The sequence below is a fragment of the Falco biarmicus genome, chromosome Z (assembly GCF_023638135.1).
Source record: "Falco biarmicus isolate bFalBia1 chromosome Z, bFalBia1.pri, whole genome shotgun sequence".
Taxonomy (NCBI): Eukaryota; Metazoa; Chordata; class Aves; order Falconiformes; family Falconidae; genus Falco; species Falco biarmicus.
The window spans coordinates 8,063,982-8,084,375 of NC_079311.1; the positions used below are offsets into that span (position 1 = coordinate 8,063,982).

The following is a 20,394-nucleotide window of genomic DNA, read 5'->3' on the forward strand; positions in this document are numbered from 1 at the left end:
CAAATTATGCAGCAACAAATGTAGCTGCACAAAAGACAACAGCTTGACACAGAGGTAGACAGATATGTATCTATTCCAACATGCGAGTTCCAGTGAGAAATAGAGTAGAAAGCTTAAGTTCTTTTCATGCCATGTTTTTTATTCCTCCTTCCTTGCCAATTACAGATATCCAAAGTTAGATTTAACTTCAGCACTCTTCGAAGTGGGAAAGTCAATACTATTGTATATGGGTTACTGGCACTCAGGCTTCAATAACCTGCAACAAAGACTTGCTCCTCATTAACATGGCAATACTGGGTTTGAAAGTTATTTGCACTTGTAAATTGCTCTTTAGCTCTTTTAAATGGCATTTAGAAAGCACAGTATGCTTAATCTCTAATCCCTGTTTTTAAAGGAATATTTCAGGAGCCTCCTATCTTTCTGATAAATAAGAACATTAGCTGCTGTAAGAAAAAGTTCGCTGGGACAAGGAGGAACACTCAAGTGTCCTGGTAATCTCTGCTTTTCATTTGGGGTTTTGCGGCGAGCTGAAAAAACACACAATCCTTTATGTTCACTATTAACTTACATGGCCACTGTGTAAACACAGTATTTCTGCTAACACTCAACATTCTTGCCAATCTCTAAGCTATCTCAGCTTTAAGCCATGGGGGGAGAAAAGAGCTATCATGTGATGTTCTACTCAATTTTTCTGCTTTTAATATTACGATTATTACATGGCACAGCAGAGTATAAAGAGAAGTGCAGAAGTGGGAACAAAATTTGAGAAAAAAGCAAACAGTAATACTAATAGTCACAGTATGTAAAACCAACTTATGTGAACAGTTTTCCTGCAAGCATTTGATTTCCAAAAATTCAAGTTCATTCTGGCTTGGACCATTTGAAACCTTCAGGGTAAGCACTAACTTGAAACGCTGTACAGATTTTTTCCTTCCCTAGCTGTTCAAAATTTTGTTACCAGCTTCTGGAGAAAGACGGGTCAGATGTTTACGAATTCAAAGCAATCCCAAACCATGCAGGCACTTGAGGTATGTCCAGGCTAATGTGGAAAGACCATCCCAAAGCACACCATCAGTTCAAAGAGGCACCTTGCATACTCTAAAGATGCCTCCCAAGCTGTGACAGCAGAGAGCTAAACCTGACTTCTAATCTGCGAGTCAAACCACTGAAATTAGTTAACACGCAGATTTAACACAGGAGCTGAACTCTGCCCTATTTTGTGTGTGTGTGCATGTTAAGAAATCAAGTACTCTTTGTGCACTTCTGTTAAGCTTTTCAATGCCATTTTAAGCGTGTACCATTTCTACATCTTTTGAAGTAATAAATTCTGCAGCTAAGATGGAGAGGAGCCCACAGCCCAGTTCAAATCAGAACTCTAGTAAACCACATCAGTTTATGTAGGTTTTAGACTCTGAGAGTTTGATGAACCTTGTGTTGTGATACACAATGAAATACATTTACATCTGTGTGTTTAAGTAAACTAGTATGCTATAAATATGCATCACAGGTTTTTATTTTCAGCATACAGACTTTACAATTGGCTGATGGGAAAAAGTGGATTAAGCTTCAGTAAACTGTCAGTTTACTGGAAATCAAGCTAAACAAAAAAAAATCCATTCCTTGTGTTGTTCTAGCACCTAGCTCTTCCTCTTCACCAGTTTCTGCCCAACAGCAATCCATTTAATGTTTCTAATTATTTTTGTACTACACAGTGAGAATTCTTTAAAATGAACCTAAATTTAGATGAAGTTCCAGGAGGACAGCTTCTGGGTTTTGTTGTGGTTTTTGTTGTTTGGGGTTTTTTTTCCTTCTTTTTTTCAAACTAACATTTACAAGGTAATGCAATGGCAAAAACAAAAAAATGATTCTTCATGACCATAAAGTAGGGATAATGGCAAAGCACTTAACATACAGCAAATGAAAAAACAGACCATTTTCTTGGCGGTCCCTTTTCACCAGGATTACCCATACAGCAGTTAGGAAAAGCAGTGTGTTAATACCATCACCTGAATCCAGATCGGAGGATTTTTTCCAGTTGCTAGTTTCTTCTTCACTAGCGTTTTTCTTCTCCTCACTTGCCCTAACATCCTGTGTATTGCTTTTGTTCTTCTCATGCTCTTTCACATTACAGGACTTTTTGTGCAACACCACAGGCTTCTTGCCGGCAGACACAGGAGGCTTCACCTGCACGGCGGGAGCCACTGGGGTTCCACAAGGAGTCAGAGAGGTATGTTTTTCCTGCTGCACTTCACAGGCGATACTTCCATTTTGACTGAAGGTGGCCACCGGCAGCTTTTGTGACCCCTGCCCCTTAGGGGTGCTGGGGGATTTGTACAAGGCAACTTGAGGAGTGCTGGAAATGAGGCATGTGGAAGGTAGCAACGCAGAAGAGGGAGTCAAGATGGTTGTGGTGGTGGTGGTGGACAGCAGAGGGGCAGTGGTGGCTTTTGCACTGAGGGCTGGCAGGTGGCTGCTGAGCAAGGGGTACATTCGATTGCTCTGATGAGCTATCCTCTGCTTTTTGCCCATGTGACGGACAGAAATGGGACTCGAATGCCGTTTCTGTAATAATTAAAAAAACACCAACAAACCAACCAAAAAAACAAGATCAGAATTAAGTTTTGCTGCCGTTCTGCAAAAGGAGCATTTCTTAACAGGCAATTGTTGAAAACACACCTTCCCTAACAAGAGCTGTCAAACAAAGAAGTACTACAGCTAAATACATGCTGTATTACATCCCAGGTTTCTAATCTTATGACTTTGCAAGTTGCTCTTCAAATCTACAGCTAAAAGTCTTTGGGAGAAAGATGCTCTCTACAGCAGCTCTACTACCAAAGGCGTCACCGAAATGAGGTCAGGTGGTTATTGCTCAGGTACCAATCCCTGTTTGGAAACACCAGGTCAAGAGCCAGCCTTTGCTGTCACACAGCCACACAGCTGACTACAGCAGCCCCAAGAAGCATACGGCAGTGAGCTTACCAGGGTGTGTGAAGTGCAAAGCTGATAAGAACAGGTAAAGCCCCTGGTTCCCCTAAGCTGTCATCCCAGCTGTTCTCCAGGTGCAACGCTGGCTCACATCACCTTGCCTAGCAAACATATGCTGCTCAGGTTGATGTATAAGCGACAGCTTGGACCAGGAGTGCCAGACACAGCTCTGTGCCACCCTGCTGAAATAAATCCAGACTCCGTGTGTACAGAGGCAAGCGCACAGAGGTCGCTGGGACCTGTAGCATTTCATGCTCTGACTGGAAGAAAATCAGGGGGGAAAAAACAGAGGTGTGCCCTCCCTCCTCCATTTAAATGTGGTTATCTCGGTGATAAAGGACTTTCTGTACCTCCCAGTTTACCCCTGTACACTGTGTGCACTGAAGTGTGCAGTTTTAGTCATAGAAGGTATCAAATTTCTCCTTAAAGTGATGCCTTTTAAGCAAAATCTTCCAAACTTCTTCTAAAAGTGTTTGCATATTGATATGCTATCAATACAATCCTCTTGTATTGATAGGAAAACAGGACACGTGCATTTTAAGTCTGAAAAGGCTGTGGGGAGGCAGATGTACCTGCTGATTCAGATCTGCCTTTTCATACCTGGGCTACCCTAAATCAAAACAGGTGCTTAAATGATGCCTATATGGAAAAATAATTAAAAACATATTCCTCCAAGTGGATCACCACTGTAATTTGTCTTTATTCTAGACCTTCCTAAGCTTTAAACAGTAGCACAAGGATGTTTGTGCATATTTTGTGTATTATTAACTACCATACCACAAAAACCTTGAACACATACAGCCATGTAACAAAAACATACATGTCTTGTCTTTAGAAGACCTTCAGGCACATCAAGATAAACAAGTTATGTGGCAATACAAAACAGTTTTAAGTATTTAACCATAGTACAGGGTTGTGTAACAGTAACGGTAACCAAGAAGTTCAGCAGGTGAGTTGAAACTCTACAAGGCTTCTGCAAGGTCAACATGCGATGCATGGTCAGTTGTGATTTAGGCCAAGGTGTTGGCTGTTCAAACATGACAAGGCTCATCTTTGTCAGAGACCTAGGTGTGTTTACAAAATACTGTGTAGAGAGCAATTGTTTATTTTCCCAAATATTTTAATAAACATTCTGAAATACAGAATGATAAATATAGCGGCCCTTAAGCTACGTGACTGTAAGGGTTTTGACATTTTGTCAAATCTCTCTGACAGTGCAAACCTCCCTCTATAAAAAAATAAACCAATTAGAAATAAAAGTTTCAGTTTTTCATGTGTTAAAAAGTCTGTTAGTGCTTCACAACTTTATATAGTGTTCTATAAAGTGTGATGAATCTTTATATAAAGTGTGCTAAATCTTAATACATTGTAAATAATGTTAAACACACACACACACCCCAAAAACATACCTGAGTAGTTGATTTATCATTGTTCTTAGAAGTTGCAGCAGAGACCGAATCGCTGCTGGTAGTGGTGGCAGTGGCGGCACTCTGAGGTGGATTTAACTTCCTGTAAGGATGACCCAACATCAGGTTACAAGCAGAAATGTCTATGTCATAGTTATTTCATTATAGGGAAGACAGACATTCATCTCCCAGAGAAAGTTTTTTAGAAGGCTATTTTCCTTCCCCTGGAAACTGAGCTTACTTTGAAAGTATTAACTCCAATGACTGTCTTTCTTCTTCAGTGTATCCAGGCCAATCTTTCTGAATGTCTTTAAATAAGTAATCCCTCAGAACGTAGCAGTTATCCTTTGGATTCAAGCTGGCTACCTACAGGCAGACATTTAAGAAAATAAACACTCATTATACCTAAATGCGAACTACAGAAATAAGACTGGTACTGCAAAGCTAAATCAAAGCTGAAAAGGCAATCATACACCAGTTTTCCAGGTTTGTCAGATGTGAAGATCAAAAGTGGCTCTCACGTAATGAGCACCAATTTAAAAAAAATGCGACCCATTTGAGAGGTAGGAATTTGGATGTAAGAAAATCCCACACTGCTGCTGTATGAAACATACTCCATGAAAACCTCTCTCCTCACCATATTGTCTTTAATACAGCCAATACTACGCCAAAACTTTACATTATAAGGCCTAGTTGTTTATTTATGTTTCTTTTTTTAACAACTGAAGAATGCTATCTCCACATACAAATTCAGATTTGTTCAACTGCAGGAGGAAACCTGCTGTTCTTTCGTTTTACACAGCTATACTGGGATGGCAGAGCAGACTATCCATGGAACAATGCATTTTTTCCATCATCCAATTAATGACCACAGTATGTCATCATTTGGCTTGAGAAAGAAAAGCAATTCTGTTTAAAAGCCACACAAAAGCTTTCTACTGCACAGTGTTTTGCGATAACCCAACTAGCCCTGAACTACTTCAAGTACAAAGATTAATTATTTAATCTATGCCATTAGTTTTAAGCCATATCAATGTTTTGCCAATTGGGGAAAAAAAGTAACTCTACTCACATCTAGCAAGTTACTTTTTGAAAACAAGGTTTAGTGCTAAAACATTTAAGGAGTGCTAAAAATTAAGGAGAAGCACTCTTAATTTTGCAGACAGAGGATTCGTTACAGCAAAGTATTGTCGCGAGAAGGCTGCGTGCATGCCTTGCTGTACACTTTTGAAAATAAAATGGGTTTATATCTTCCTCATAATCAAAAAGTTAAAATGAGTTAGTAAAACCCTGAGACTGCTGACCACTAAAGTGGTGGTTTAGACTTCATCACTTGACACCTGTTCAGAGTTTCAGAGAAAACCTCAAAGAAAAGCTCTCCATCAATACAAAATGCCGAATAACTCGCCTTTTCACAGCTTTGCCTATTTTTTCCTCCAAAACATGAAAAGTGATAAATACTAATTCATGTCTGTCTGTGTGTCTGTCTGTTCCCAGCTTAAAACTAACAAACAAACCAACCCAAAGTAACCAAGATACCCTGAAACAGTAATTCACTCATTAAAAAGAGAACGAAGGCTAGATTCTAAGAGAAGCAAATCTGTGTGTATTAGATCTTACCAAGTTCTGGCTGCTGCTTTTAGATCTGTACAAAAAAACACACACACAGCTTCCCCCCCCGCCTCCCCCCCCCCCCCCCAAAAAAAAAAAAAAAAGCCCCAAACCCCCTAAAACCCCTTATTACGAAGCTGGAAAAAAGAGTCAGCAAGGCTTTTCAGGGTTTAGTGCTGCTAACACAACCATTTCTGAGTGCAAACCAACAGCCTGGGGTAGTCTACTCCACATAAAGGGAACAGACTCCAAGAAAGTGTCCTTAAACATTGCCAAGAGAAACAGGACACAAAGTTTTTGCACCTTTTACCCTCTTGAGAACTGATCTTTTGGAATTTTATAATTGACTTAATAAATTGACTGCTTCAATCTGTATGTAAGAACACGGATCTCGTTCAATTGTGTATGTCTTCAGGGTAAAAAAACCACTATTGCACCGTGTAAACAAAGCAACAACACTTGACATATTCAAGGAATGAGTTTTTAAAATTCAGTGTAGGATCAAAGCTGCATAAATGTAGAATTTTACTCACTTTAATAGGTTCTAAAACACTTCTTTCCCTTGATAAATGAGAAATATTCCTTCTTTATATATTAATTCATGCACAATTCAGCCACAGTCTACTGATACAGCAAATATTTAAAAAGTAAGGGAGAAGCCACTGCCATCTTATACATCAAAAAGCCTTTTCTGAACGGTTGTTGTAGAAAATTACTAAGTGATGCTCTCAAACACACAGCTTAAAACTTTCACCTGTACCACATTATAGGCTTACCAATACCACATTATAAGCTTACCAATAATTTTGATGGATGTGATAAAGAAATACAAGTGGAACTTAATGGAGCACTGGAAAAGTCACTGAATATAAAAAAAGGTTTAAAGTAAGATAAAGACAAAATCCACATGACACCAAAGAAAGGCTATGCTCAAAATTGGACCACCACCACCTATTTCATTTATGATTTGGCTGTAACACCCTTCCCTGCATCACAATTCTAACAGTTCCCAAGAGAAGCCAAGTACCTTTACAGGTCACCAGCTACATTCAATTGAAATTCTAACCTATGCAATTACCAAACTTCTCTCCTCATAAACTTGTCACAAGAAATACTAAATACTATGACAAACTACTTCACAGAATTGAGAGTACATGTGGTCAGTTTCTCTCAATTGAGCAACTGAACAGTCCAAGTAAGAGCGAGGAAAAACTAAGACATCAGGACAAACAGAGCTAGAAATAGTTAATTATTGCCTGCCATTCTAGCAAAACAAAACCACTCCACAAAATTTTTTTAATTTGCCCTTCCCCTCATCATGCTGACTTGCAGTCTGGGGCATCTGTGTAAAGGTTACTGAAAAACTTAAAAACAGGGACCATTACCCAAGTTGTTTATTATTTTCTAATTTAAACACTGGAGTAACACAGCTCGAAACTACAATTAAAAGAACAGCAGGAGGGAAAAACTGCTGGCACAAACTCTGTGACCTCACCTGCTTGAGGATAATTCCAAGGGAATTCCTGTCCTTTTGGTTGACACCATCTCGCTGCAAGCGAGCAAGTAGCTCTGGTTTCTTGTAATTCTTCAGTGCCAGTAAGTGAACCACCCTGTCCTTGTATGGTCTGTGGGAAACACTACTGTGTTTTTGAGACCTCCGTGATGTTTTGCCGCAGTTTGTGGATGTCACTTTATTCCGCACTAGCACAGGACTTGAACCACACCGTATTAGTTTTTTGATCGGTACTCTTCTGCCTAAAGTAAGGGTTAAGAAAAAAAAAAAAAAGAAAGAAAAAAACAGGGTGACATGGGAGGTTAGGAGAAGACAAGAAAGTTGATTTAAAAGAATTTACGAAACTAGATAAACTCTAAAAACTATTTAGATAGCATTTCAAGATCTATAAGAATACAGGTAGTAAAGATACATCAAGATAGACATTAACAAATATCCAATATTAAAAAATGCTAGTAAATGAGGGATACTAGTAAGAAGACTTTATTGATTATTTATATAGATGGTGCTGTTATTATTTTTCCAGTTTATAAGCTCAAGCACTGATACCGAAAATCTGGCATTTTTTTAGACGTGCACTCTAAAGTGTGATGCAAAAGTCTTCCATATCATTAAAAGATTCCCCACTGATGTCTAGGGAGACCAAGTCTAAACCTTTACCTGCATCACTGCTTAAAGAAACTACCAACACTTGGTGTTAATCACTTGACTTACCATAAGTTACCCCACATTTTAAGCTGAAATGTTCCCCACTTAATTAATAAGCCCAGGTTTGTCAGAAACAATACACCAAGAATTCAACAGTTCTTGGGAGCCAGGCCAGAGAAGTTTTAAAACACAGCCTGCACAGCACTTTGGATCATACTCTACAAAAAATACACAACCCATCTTTCTCAGCTGGAGGAACAATGCAAGTGTTTGCCAGTGATGCGTTCAGAATTTTACAGTAATTCCACCCAACCTGAATCTCAGTTTTCCAGTGTTTTTAAACTGGAAACTTTTGTTTTCAACTCCCTTGTTTTTAAACTCCTCTGTATTTTTAGTCAGCATTTGCTGTTGGACAGAAAAAAAAAATAAAAAAAATCAGAATACTACAGAACATTATTCTAGTAAATACTGTTAGCAGTCCAACAGAGGATGTGACAGAAACCAGGCATTTTTCTGAAATCAACAGCTCATGTTTGGTACATGAGGGAGCCTTAATGAGTACTGATGACACAATCTGGAGCTTGCTCTCTTCTATCAAAAACACAGAGACTGAGCTGTGCTTACGTACTGCTTGTCCTCCGGAATAGCAAAAATTTGTTTCCATCTTGCAGTGGAGGCCAAATCTTTCCCACCTCAACTGCTCCCCCAGAGTCTGTCCTTCTGGTTTCCAAGAACAAATCCAATCATGCAAACACACACAAATTTTTTTTACAACAGTATGAACTTGCCAGTCTATTAAACACATTACAAACTTTCTGACAAGGTAAATTCAATGTAGATACACACCCCTCCTCCACAGATGATACTGTAAGCATTTAAATCAGCATTAGCAAGTGTGAAAAGCAAAGTCTTTCACATTAAGCTATGAATTTGCATATAAGACCTTCTCAATGTTAAATTTTTTAGATTACAAATTAAGGTTAATAGTTTAGCACAGTATTCAGGGACTCAAAACTGCTGTTACACAAACATAGCATTAGCTAGTAAACCAGAGAATTTAGGTGCGTGGGGTGGTAAAACCCCTTAGCTCAATGGCCAAAATTTCAACCAGTCAAGCAATATGGAACAAGGAAGGACTGGCAGGTTTCTGGGAGTGAAAAAGAATGTCTGAACGCAGCAACAGGAGACTGCAAACCTGTCACATGAGAGGCAAGCTACGTACAACCAAGACCTTACCCAAGGTAACAACCACTTTACCCAAGAATATGCTGAAAAGACAAACTACTGCATTTAAAAATCTTACAGACATCTAGTAGAAAATGAAATACAACCATACCTAGAAATGGTCCACCAGCTTTAATGACCTTTAGATTTCTATTGCATGACTCCTCTTCTACCTGGGTCAAGCGTGCTTTAGTCGTCTGACAGGAATCACTAGTTGCACGTACGGCGATTTTATTCTGTATAACTCCCAGGCTAGTGAGTTTTGAGTCTCCGGAACTATAAAAACATTGAAAAAGGTTAAGCCCAAGCACTAGTTCAGGTTTATAAATATGGTTGTATCAGGAACTTTAAAACCTGTCTTTATAGGTGAAGAAAAACATTTTCAGGTTCTGACAGCTAGCTAGGGCACACATATATTTCAAATTGTCTCTACACGTCCAAATTGCATCAGTTTTGCCAGCAGTGCACCCCAACTAACAGCGGCTTTGTTTAAGCTGTCCTATCATCACCCTTAACAAGTACCCTGCATGGCACCCGCCATGGCAACAGCTCCACCAAAGAAAGGACACTGGCTCCAGCTAACCCGAAATGCCTTAAGTGCTCTAAAACTCCCCATCAATGCTCCAAGAAGGGTCAAGAATCCCACATTCCCAATTTATTGCATTGTTTCCGAAGTCAAAGCTGGACCAAGCCACTGACCAAATACTGCAAGATGATACAGCTACAGTTTTGCCCATAGCCTAGAGCTACATATTGATTCCTTTCCGAAATCACCACATTTACAACAGGACAAAAAGGTCCTTACTGCCATCTAAAGCACAGCTTTTACCCATTGCCCATTTTCTTGAACATCACTGCCTTTATGTGTTTTGTCACCATGAGAAGAGCCAAGGACTGACCGAAACACTGTTATCCCATCCTCTGGCTAGGCATTTTCAAAATCCGAGCCAGTTTTGAAGACAGACCTGCCTTAAGCACAAAATTACAGGTAGAGGCTCTGAGGAGGTCCTTTCTGGTGTTGTTTTTTGTTTTTTGTTTATTTTTTTAATTAACTGTCTGTAACATGTCACAAATTTTGCATTAACTTTGCCAGTTAATTAATTTAGCACAAACAAAGCTGGCTAGCTAGTCTGGATTAGATTTTGAAGAAGGTTGGTAAAATCACATTAAAACTACCTAGGCATGTTATTTGGAATTATTCACAGTTAAAGCTGCATAAATTTAATCTTACTTTAAAAATACTGTTTAATTCAACTGAAGGTGCTCCTTACCGAATAGAAGAGTTCTTAGAGGTGCTTGGGAGAGACAAGTCAGGAGCGGAGGCAGAACCTCTTACCCCAGCTTGCACTCCTGTCGCTTGCTTTCTGCCAGCCATGGCAGCTGCCCGGCCCCTTTCAGACATATTTTAGTAATAATAAAAAAAAAAAAAAAAAAGGCCAAACAAAACCAAGAAAACCCCAAAGCCACACTGCCTCAGGCTCCCCCAGGAGGGAGAAAGAGGAGGATGATGAGAGATCTCCTGTTAGGCAAAAAGCTATTATATTAGCAGTTTTCTTATTGCTCCAAAAGCCCGCTATCTAGACACATCTCTGTTTTGAAATTGAGAGCAGCAGCTCTCCTGTAACCTAGAACCTGAGCAGCGCCTTTTGGAGACGTCTGTTGGTGTGCCTGCCCACTACCAGCTTCCCATATCAACACACAAGCTCTGCCTGTGACGTCATAGTAACGGCGCAGTTACCCAGCACCACGGTTACTATGCAGAAGGAAGAGTCTAGAACCTGAAGCAAACAATGCAAAACACAGAACCTTCCCAACTTCCGCAGACATTAACACTGTCCACTGACTTAAAGGACCAGAACAAGGTGCTGCTGTATTACTTCTGGGTTCTGAAACAGCACAGTCATGCAATTATGAATAAGGTCACTGATTTATGTGGCTCTTGAAGTAAGACAAATCCATCATGACCAGCATGCTTGCATGCTGCAAGCCATAATCATATTTACATATTGTTGCAGAATGGATGTGGTCTAGCTCAGGTGATGCTGAGCTCAGAATGCTTTTAAAAATAGCACCAAGAGGTAAGAAAGTACTCAAAAGGTTACTCTTTAAAGAGCAAAACCCAAAAGAATTCTATGTAAAAGTCAGTATTTACAATTAGCAAGAAACCACACTATTGCTAGAAATTTTCTACTGCAACTCATCACTAGGAGCACGCTTCTGTTACAAGTTTTTGCTATATGCTCAAAGCCACAGACTCTAAAATTTGCCGTTAAAGAAAATGTCAAGCAAAACTTACCTTGAGTTCATTTGCTGGACACAGTCTAAGCTTCCCTGAGGATTATCTTTGCCAACATTTGACGAGCTGAAGCTAAATGTCTTCACTTCATTTGAGGAATCAACTTTGGGAATTTTAACATGCTAAAAGGAAAGAAAAAGTTTACATAAAAACTTCAATCTACATTCTTTTGCTTGCAATTAACTAGGTCCAAGATGTTAAATGAGAAACTATTTTCACAAGTTTTGATATGATTTTAGTCATATCACAAAAAAAGGCTCCTTTGGCACAATTCTCCTGCTGAAAGCAGCTCTGGCTACAGGTCTGCCACAGCAGTACCTGCACTGGAAAAGCTACAGTCCCTCAGCCTCCAATTCAGCAAAGCCTTCAAGTAGCAAGTAATCTCGTCCCATTTGGCGGAATCAGCATAATGTGCTTGACTTTAAATGCAAGCACCTGAGTACAATAAAAAGGACCAAAGCCCATCTAACAAAACAGATGATAGCATTTCACACAGACCACAGCGGACACTGCCCCAAATTTTGTCATTTATTTGGTCCTAATGAAGCACATACAGGAGTCGGCTCCAAGAAGGAAAAAACCAGCAACCCCTAAATTACAAGAGTAAAACTTCCTAAACTGTAAAAGATTAATTTCAACTCCAGCAGGCACTAAAAGCCTTCATCTTTTACTCAGCTCTAGATGTGACTATTTGCATAAATGTGAAATGTAAATAGTTACATCTGACTAAACTTACAAAAAACAAAACTTGATTTCCTTGGCCGAACTAATAGTTTAGTACAGAACGTGCTGCATTCTGCTAGAGCTTAAAAATGTAAATATGAGAAATCATTCCAATGTGTATTGGCACAAGGACATATTTCAGTGTGCTGCTACACAAAACAATACTGAAGCACAACAAAACTACTGCCAGCCAACTACTTTATTCCGAAGGTGAAACTAGCTTGCAGTAAATCTAAAAAGCTATTCTTCTGAGATTTGCTTGAATTTTTAATGGAGTATTAAACACAACTGACAAAGATATGTAAAAGCAATATCCAACTGCCTCTTAGAAATCTTTCTCTCAATATTTCGCTTGTGAGATTGGCCAGTCTTCATAAATCCCAATGTCATTTGCACAAAGTGATACTACAACGCCATTGCATTACGATTTATATTTTAATCATCAGTACCTGGCAGAGCTTCCCAGCAGCTTGGGACAGTGGCTTGTCTGTCTGAAGGAGAAAGACAAGTCATCTTAACACCATATTCTTTTACTTACTTTAAGCCACTAGTATGCTTAAAAGAGCAATCTGTGCATTTTGTATAAGAATGGAAATAAATTGTTTAAGTTACCAAACACGTGAACTTGGATTATATACTCACCTTTTAATTATTATGAAGGTTACTACAGAGAAGCCATCAACCTACGAAGACCATAGGGGCCCAAATGACACTAAAATTCATCTACACTCTGTAACAAATTAAGTACCACTGACTGAATGTTTCAGCATACTGATTTTACTGTAAATACAGCAGGTGTGTATGTATTTGACAATTTGAATTCAACTCACTGTAGAAGAGGTAATGCTTTTCAGTCTGACAGACTTTTTGGAAAGCCAACAAATATACACTATGATCAATCTAAGGCTGGCTCTCAAGAAATAACAGCAGAGCAGAGGGAAGCAGGTGACTGTTGCTTCATTCTCTAGGCTTATTTTGAGAAAGTCTTCATTTTCCATTAATCAGTCTACAGAATGTACGTGCATAAAGTCACCTTACACATCAGGAATTTCTATAACCTAATATTTATAATTCAAATTCTGGTAGAATTGCTGTGGTTATTAAACCATGGAGTGGCTCGATGCATTTTCACACAGTAACATGAAGGCAGAAGCTGGCGTCAGAGCACATTTAAAAATATGTTTGTTGCTGTTCCACTCTCATCAACAAGGTCCCATTTACCACAAATACTAAAAAAGACACTGATGAAAGTATGGGGAAAGACAAGACTGCCTCCACAGGCAAATGCCTGTGAAGTTTAATATCAACAATGATTTCCAAGGATCAGTCTCAAATGGAAAAAACAAAAATGTTTTACAGCTCCATTCCTCCACCCAACAAACTTGGCAAGAAAGAGACCTGAGGTCTAGAAATGTACTTGCATTCTCAAATTTTTTAATGGAAATTTTCAGGTACATTTTTCACACACTTCAGAAGAACTAGATGACTGTTCCTTGGGTATTCATTAATTTAGATTAAGAGAATGCAGGAATGGTGGGGGAATATTGCTCTGCTAGTCAAAAGTGGCAGTGCAACTAACCTGAGGATAGAATTTAACTCTTTCATCCCTGGTTCCAAAGTTTTATTATGCAATTTGTAATGCAGCAGACACAAGCCTTTGATTTTTGTCAACTTTTTTGGGGAACCCATTCAGAGTATCCACACAACCAAAAGCTGTGTCCCTCAAACAAGCAAATGTACTTGTCTGTAGTAATTCAGATAATCCAGTCTAAAAAACTTGGGACAAGGTCCAACGGAAAAAAACAAGTCTTTTAAAGTTGTATCAAATGTAATTAAATCAGATAAGCCCATTTCCCATATTATGGATCAAAACTGAAAGCCTAAACACTTATGAAATGGAATGGAGTACAATTATTGAATCTGTGGGTTAATACGAAGCTGTCAGGGACAAAATGCATGAGGATGGAGTAAAATTCACAGCAGCCTTGAAAAACTGGAATGGAGTCTGGAAACAGGTGTATAATACCCTTTGACAGAGGCTTTGCAAGGTACCTTATCTGAAGTAAACCAAACATGGGGCAGCAGGTGTACAGAAAATTACCTGCGGATTACAGTCAAATGTCCCACCAACACAAGTGTACCATATCATGCTTTTGCAGTACTGGCATGCACCAAGGTGACTACAGCAACAAGAAAGAGCAGGTTAAACACCAGGATGATGATGCAAGACTTGCAACTGGGAGCTGCCACTCTTGATCCACTTGCCAGCTCACCAGAGGTTTCTACCACGTTTGCCCCCTCCCACTACTGCTCCAGAGAAGGACAATGCTTCAGCAGCCTGCCATGCAGAGCAAACCCCACCCTGGTGCACTGTCCTCTACCAAATGCCACCCACCAGCTTCGGCCTGAAGAGATTTCAAGGCTTCCCCCCTGCTTCTTTGCAAAAATGATCTCATCCCTTGATAAATCAAGTAAACATCTTGCAGGCGCACACTTGTATAGCACAGGGTTTTTGCTAGGCAATACGCAGTGTAGAAACTGTTTCTCAGATATTAATACATTTCCAGTAACCTAGAGAAAGCAGTACTTCATCTGGATAAACGTGCTGACAATACCTACGTTTGCAAAAGGCTACTGTCACCCCCAACCCTTAAGAACAAGTTTTACTGCTGTTGACATATCTGCCATTTCTTTCTTTACCTTGAAAGAAAAAATAACACTTTGAAGTAGTTTACAGACTCAGAAACTTCTGAAAATAAGCCTTCTGTTTCGAATAAACAGTCCTGGTTTTACACTGTATACTTATATTGCACAGTTCTGAAAAGCTCAATAGGCAGTTCAAGAATTTTTGACTTAATTAATCAACGGAATTAAGATACTGCATTCAGTTTGAGACAAGCATAGTGACAAAAAGTTTGGTTTTCCTATTTGAGTGATACTTGGAGAAGGTCGAGGGAGCCCTTACTAAGAATACACATTGCAACTACATTAATCCATAATAGAAAATAAACTTCTGCTTGCATCAGAAAGTAGCACTGTGAGGCCACTGTGAGCATGTTCATTTCGGACAAGCTGCTTTTGATCTGTATTCAACCTTCTAAACATAAAGAGCATCCTGGCTGGTACATAGCATGTAATACACTGACAAGAAATTTGTTATATTCTTTTACAGCAAAAAGGGGGATTTCTCAACAGCAAACTGACCATCGTTTGTAGCTGATACACATGGTTCTTCCAGAAACAGCAAGGTCCTTGCCATAATCCTTTGTTAGATCTACCAGATCCTTACCAGCAGCCAACCAAATCAGGCAATGAGAGGAGATGAGAGCGCCCTGAAGAGAAGCTCCACGTTTGCACATCTTACCTGAAGAGCTGCCCCAGTCGTGTTCAGACAAGGGAAGATGCCACCTTGAAAATGGATGTATATGAACACAACACCTTTCACAACAACCTTTCCCCCTGTTCTAGGCACCATCCTTATACAATGAACCCTGCAGCCTTCCCCTAACACTGCCTGACTTCAAACACCTTAACTAAGGGGTCTGAGTTGGCAAGTCCACTGCCTATATACTTCCCAGAAGAGGTACTAGCATAGAAAGGCAAGGCATCATTTTTCTTTTCACATGCCCAAGCACATTTATCCTTGCACATGCTTCCTTCCCCACTTAAGCAAGAAGGCTGTCACATGAAAGACTCTCCCTGAAGCCAGAAGATGCATCCATGCAAGCAGCTGCACTACGCCTTGCGCCAGCTCCCCTGTACATCCTACCCAACACGCACAGCCCTCACTGCTCTTCCCACTGCTTGGCAGCCTTCAGGCAAGTGACCCAGTTTCAGCTAACACCCAGGTCAGCCCTTAATACCCCTCTTAGCCACTAGCTTCTAGCTAAGCCCACAACTGATAAACACCTGAAGAATATCACCAGTCTGTTTCATATGATAACCCAATTAGTTTGCGATGGATGAGGATTTACAAAGCAGTAAACTACATCCATTCATGCTTAAAAGCCTTAGCATCCCTGGGATGCTATCAGTACCACCAGCAGGTGTTTCTCCTGCATGGCCAGGAAACAATCACAACAATGCAGGCACTGAAGTGTGGAAAAAAAGACACAAGCCAAGATGCACCTAAGGCACAGACAGGTAAACACTCTGTTTTCCCCGCCAGGTTTGACCACATTTTCTGCTCTGTAGTGACCAGCTGTTTGTTTCAATCCCTTCCCTTCTGCATTCCCTCTCTGCTTTACTTCACAGCTGCCTTCTCACACCACTTTACCATCTGTGCCATCATCCTTCTTCTTTCCTTTTTTTTAAAAAAAATATATTTAAAAAAACCCTCTATCTTTGATGAATCCACTGATTAATACTTTGTCAAAGGTGACATGAAAAAGGTAGTGTCAGAAGCCACTTCAGGAGAGTTATTTTCCAGTTCTGGAAATTGAGTAATTGCTTGTTTAGGCTACAGAATTTGCGTTATTTTAACAGAAGCATGCAGGAATTCTTGCCATTAATGTCAAAAGCTTCCCCCTAGGCTAATGGAGATGCAGAAAACCTATATTCTAGATCCACTCTGAAAAGACAGGAGTGGCTGATCATCCTTAATTGACAGCAGCTGCAGGAAATTTGCTCCTACTGCCTCTGCTCTAAGGGTCCATAAAGAAAATAACTTTGTCTATGTTTGCATACAATTCAAAGAAAAATTTCATCAACCCTCAGAATCTTCCCTCACTGGCACATTTTTTGCCTGAATTATGTAGTGGATGATGGGATAACAGATGTCCTGCTTTCAAGCATCCAAATCTCCAGTACTGAGGTGACTTTAGGACACAAATATTAGCAGAGACTTTAACAACGCTAGTGTTGGTTTCATGTGATATGGCGTGCTCTTAAAACACAGCGAAGCCAACCTAACAGGCAGCTGCCACCAAGAAGTCTGGCTCCATGAGCATGCTCCTACTGCTTTCCCCAGGCCAGCCAGGGCATTTGACTGTGTCAGTCCCACAGGGGTGCAGAGAGCTATCCTTGCAGAAAACTACAGAAGAAATTTTAAAAAAAGTTTTCTTCTAGGCCATCTTCATGAACATCACTGCTGCAGCAAATGCACAGTGACAGCATTCACAGCAGGGTCCTCCTTTCCTAGAGCATCACTACCTGAAACATGAACCGACAACCGCTTTGTTGCAGTTAGATTGAGCACCAGGGGGCAGAGAGTGTTGGTAAGTATAGCAGTGCACAGGACAGTAAGGACACCAAATCTGTTTATCTATAGGTAAACACAGTGAAATTTGTAAAGATGCCAGCTTGTATATGCTAAAGGAAATCTCAGGAAGGAAGGACTGAGTTGGTACAGGGTCCTCTTCAATTAAAAATAACAAGTCTTAGCACAGGATATAGAAAACAAAAGTGGAAGAACAGATGTTCTGTAGAGATTGAGTCTTCTAATTTTTATGCTTTTGAAATTTGAGACTTTAGGATAAAATTGTAAAGTTTTCTTATGCAAGCTGCCTGGAAACAAAAGAATGCAGAGAAGACTTCAAATCTTCTCAAATGAAAACAAGCTTCTACTTTTAACTGAAAAGAAGGAAAAAAAAAAAGGAAGAAAAAAACCTTCAAGACTTAAAACAAACTCAGATGAACTCTGGCAAGCTCCAGTCAAGCATGTGTGCAACCTGGGGAGAGCCAGGAGGTGAGGGTACCAACAGAAGTGTGCTTTGTGGCACAAAGGGGTACCCTGTTCCTGCCTCCTGCCTTTCACTCCTTTACTGGAGGAGGTTCCCCAGCAAAGCCCACAGCTGCAGACCCTTACGCATGCACCAGCACACTGGACCAACACATACACAGAGCAGGGTTCTGTGCTTTGACCTGGTCCCAGTGTTGCTACTGCCCCAGCTGGAGCACTTCAGGACAAGTATGAAGTCCTCTTGACCCTCTGCAGCCTACTTCAAAATCACAGAATCACAGAATGGTTTGCGCTGGGGGGGGGGGGGGGGGGGGGGGGGATGAAAAACTCCCCCCAGTCCCACCCCCCTCCCCCCAGCCCAGGCTGCTCCCAGCCCCGTCCAGCCTGGCCTTGAGCCCTGCCAGGGATGGGGCACCCACAGCTGCTCTGGGCAGCCTGGGCCAGCGCCTCGCCGCCCTCACAGGGAGAATTTCTTCCTAATTTTAATTTAAATTCTACACCCTCAAACTGGCTTGCCATTTCTTACTAAAGCACTTAGTAATAGAGAATACATACTAGAACAACTCAGACTCTTGACTTCAATCCCTTCCTCTCAGTGACTGATTTCCGGATCTATCATTACCCTCTCTCACTCTGACATATCATCCTCACTGCCTCTCCAACGCAGAAGTAGTTCTCATAATTCTCTCCTGAAGCTCTTGTGTGGACTCACTGCAATTTTTCTGGCTTGTAGTTTTTGCCACTTCTATCCTCCTCTTTTCCATCATTCTCACTGATACTGTGTGCTGTTAAGAATACCCCTCAATTCAGGCTTGACGTATTTCGCTCTCCAAGTCCGAGTCACTTAATCTCTTCTCTTTCTAAACACATCTACCCACTCCTCTTGTTCTTCCACTGTACAGCATCACATCATCAGGCTAATATGAGCACTGGTTTCTTAGGTGCCTGCTCAGCAGCTGTGTTAAACCCTCTTTCTCCTTTGCCTCTTCTCAGAATCATTTCAATCTTGCCATCGCACAAGTGGTTTTCCCCCACAGCCTTTCCTTTAAGGATAAGATTTGGCTGCTCCCAAGCCTGAGCTGGAATCTGCTTCCAGCCCTATATGGGCAGCCATGCCAGCACCCAGCTCACGCCACAAGCCTCTAAAACAGGACTAAAGGATTTTTTAAAAATAAAATTTGCAGGGCCCTCCAAGTCAGGCTCCGACTACTTTTTTGAGAGACATTTCCAATTAATCCATTTCTAAGCTGAAGTTTGTTCACAGTTTCTTTGGAGCAATGCCAAAAGGCAAACCCCTGCTACTGGCGAAAGGCACTCTTCTGCTCAGCCCGGACACTCTGCCATGTTTCATCTAACTTCCACTTTTACAAATCCCCAAAGGAACGATTTTTGCCATAGCATCATTTGGATCTTTGCTGCAGTGTCTTCTGCCCAGTTAAGCTTGCTCCTGACCCTAAACCTTGCTCCTCTGCGTTACAGCAGAAGGGTCCAGCCTGCACCTTCAAGGAGACAAAAGTGCTCCAGAAACTTATTTGACCAATTTGAAACTCTGACAAACTGCTCTTAAACATGAGAAAAATCTCAGTGCTGATTTCTTGTGTGTTCATTTCAATAAGTGACAATCTTTTTGCAAAATGCTGTTTCCTTCAAGTACTAAACGTCCTCCTCCTCTGTTAAATCCACACTACAGGACATAAACGGCCAATATGCCTTTCAAAAAGGAAATAAAGATGCCTTTTTACAGAAAAAATGTGACTACACATGGCTGCCTTGCAAAAAGAAATATTTTGCTACATAAAAAACCACTGCAATTGTATATGTTTTACCTATTATGCTGACCTGTAGTCAACTGGACAACCTTCAGGGGAAGGACTTTCTTTTAGTTTCAGTTCTTCTGCCTCTCTCCTTCCTATTTTTCTGCTGGCCTTTTTTCCCAAGAAATTAACATTTGCTCCCCCAAATCCATGCAGTTCGCCTTTATGCATCAGTTTACCAGTGTGAACCCACGTGCTGGCCACCCTGGTGGTTTCATTGCCAACCAGCAGGAATCTGTCACCACCCTGCTGCAGAAAAGCGGGGGCTGCAACAGCTATCGCTGACACCCATGCTGCTGCACCCTCCTCCAGGGCAGGGACCAAAGGTTTGCAACAACTGTCCCTAAACTGGAGCTGGAGGATTCAGCAGGCTGCTGAATTTCCCTAACTGGGCGACCGGTTTTGTACACTCACTGTTGGAAGGAGAGATTGCGGCGGCTGCCCCACAGCAGCCTGGATACCTGTACATCGCAGGAGCAGATCGAGGATGTTAC

The 20,394-nt window shown here is 40.8% G+C and overlaps 1 protein-coding gene across 1 annotated transcript in view; it reads right to left on the minus strand.

Moving 5' to 3' along the window:
- Positions 1-20,394, minus strand: part of ELL2 (elongation factor for RNA polymerase II 2) — a 36,706-nt gene that overhangs the window by 5,215 nt on the left and 11,097 nt on the right. Inside the window, exons 3-8 of the mRNA XM_056325004.1 lie at positions 11,684-11,805; positions 9,500-9,663; positions 7,498-7,757; positions 4,633-4,757; positions 4,395-4,494; positions 2,001-2,562 (exon numbers count right to left, since the gene is read on the minus strand). Coding sequence (XP_056180979.1) covers positions 2,001-2,562; positions 4,395-4,494; positions 4,633-4,757; positions 7,498-7,757; positions 9,500-9,663; positions 11,684-11,805 — 1,333 coding nt within the window. The remainder of the gene's footprint in view (positions 1-2,000; positions 2,563-4,394; positions 4,495-4,632; positions 4,758-7,497; positions 7,758-9,499; positions 9,664-11,683; positions 11,806-20,394) is intronic.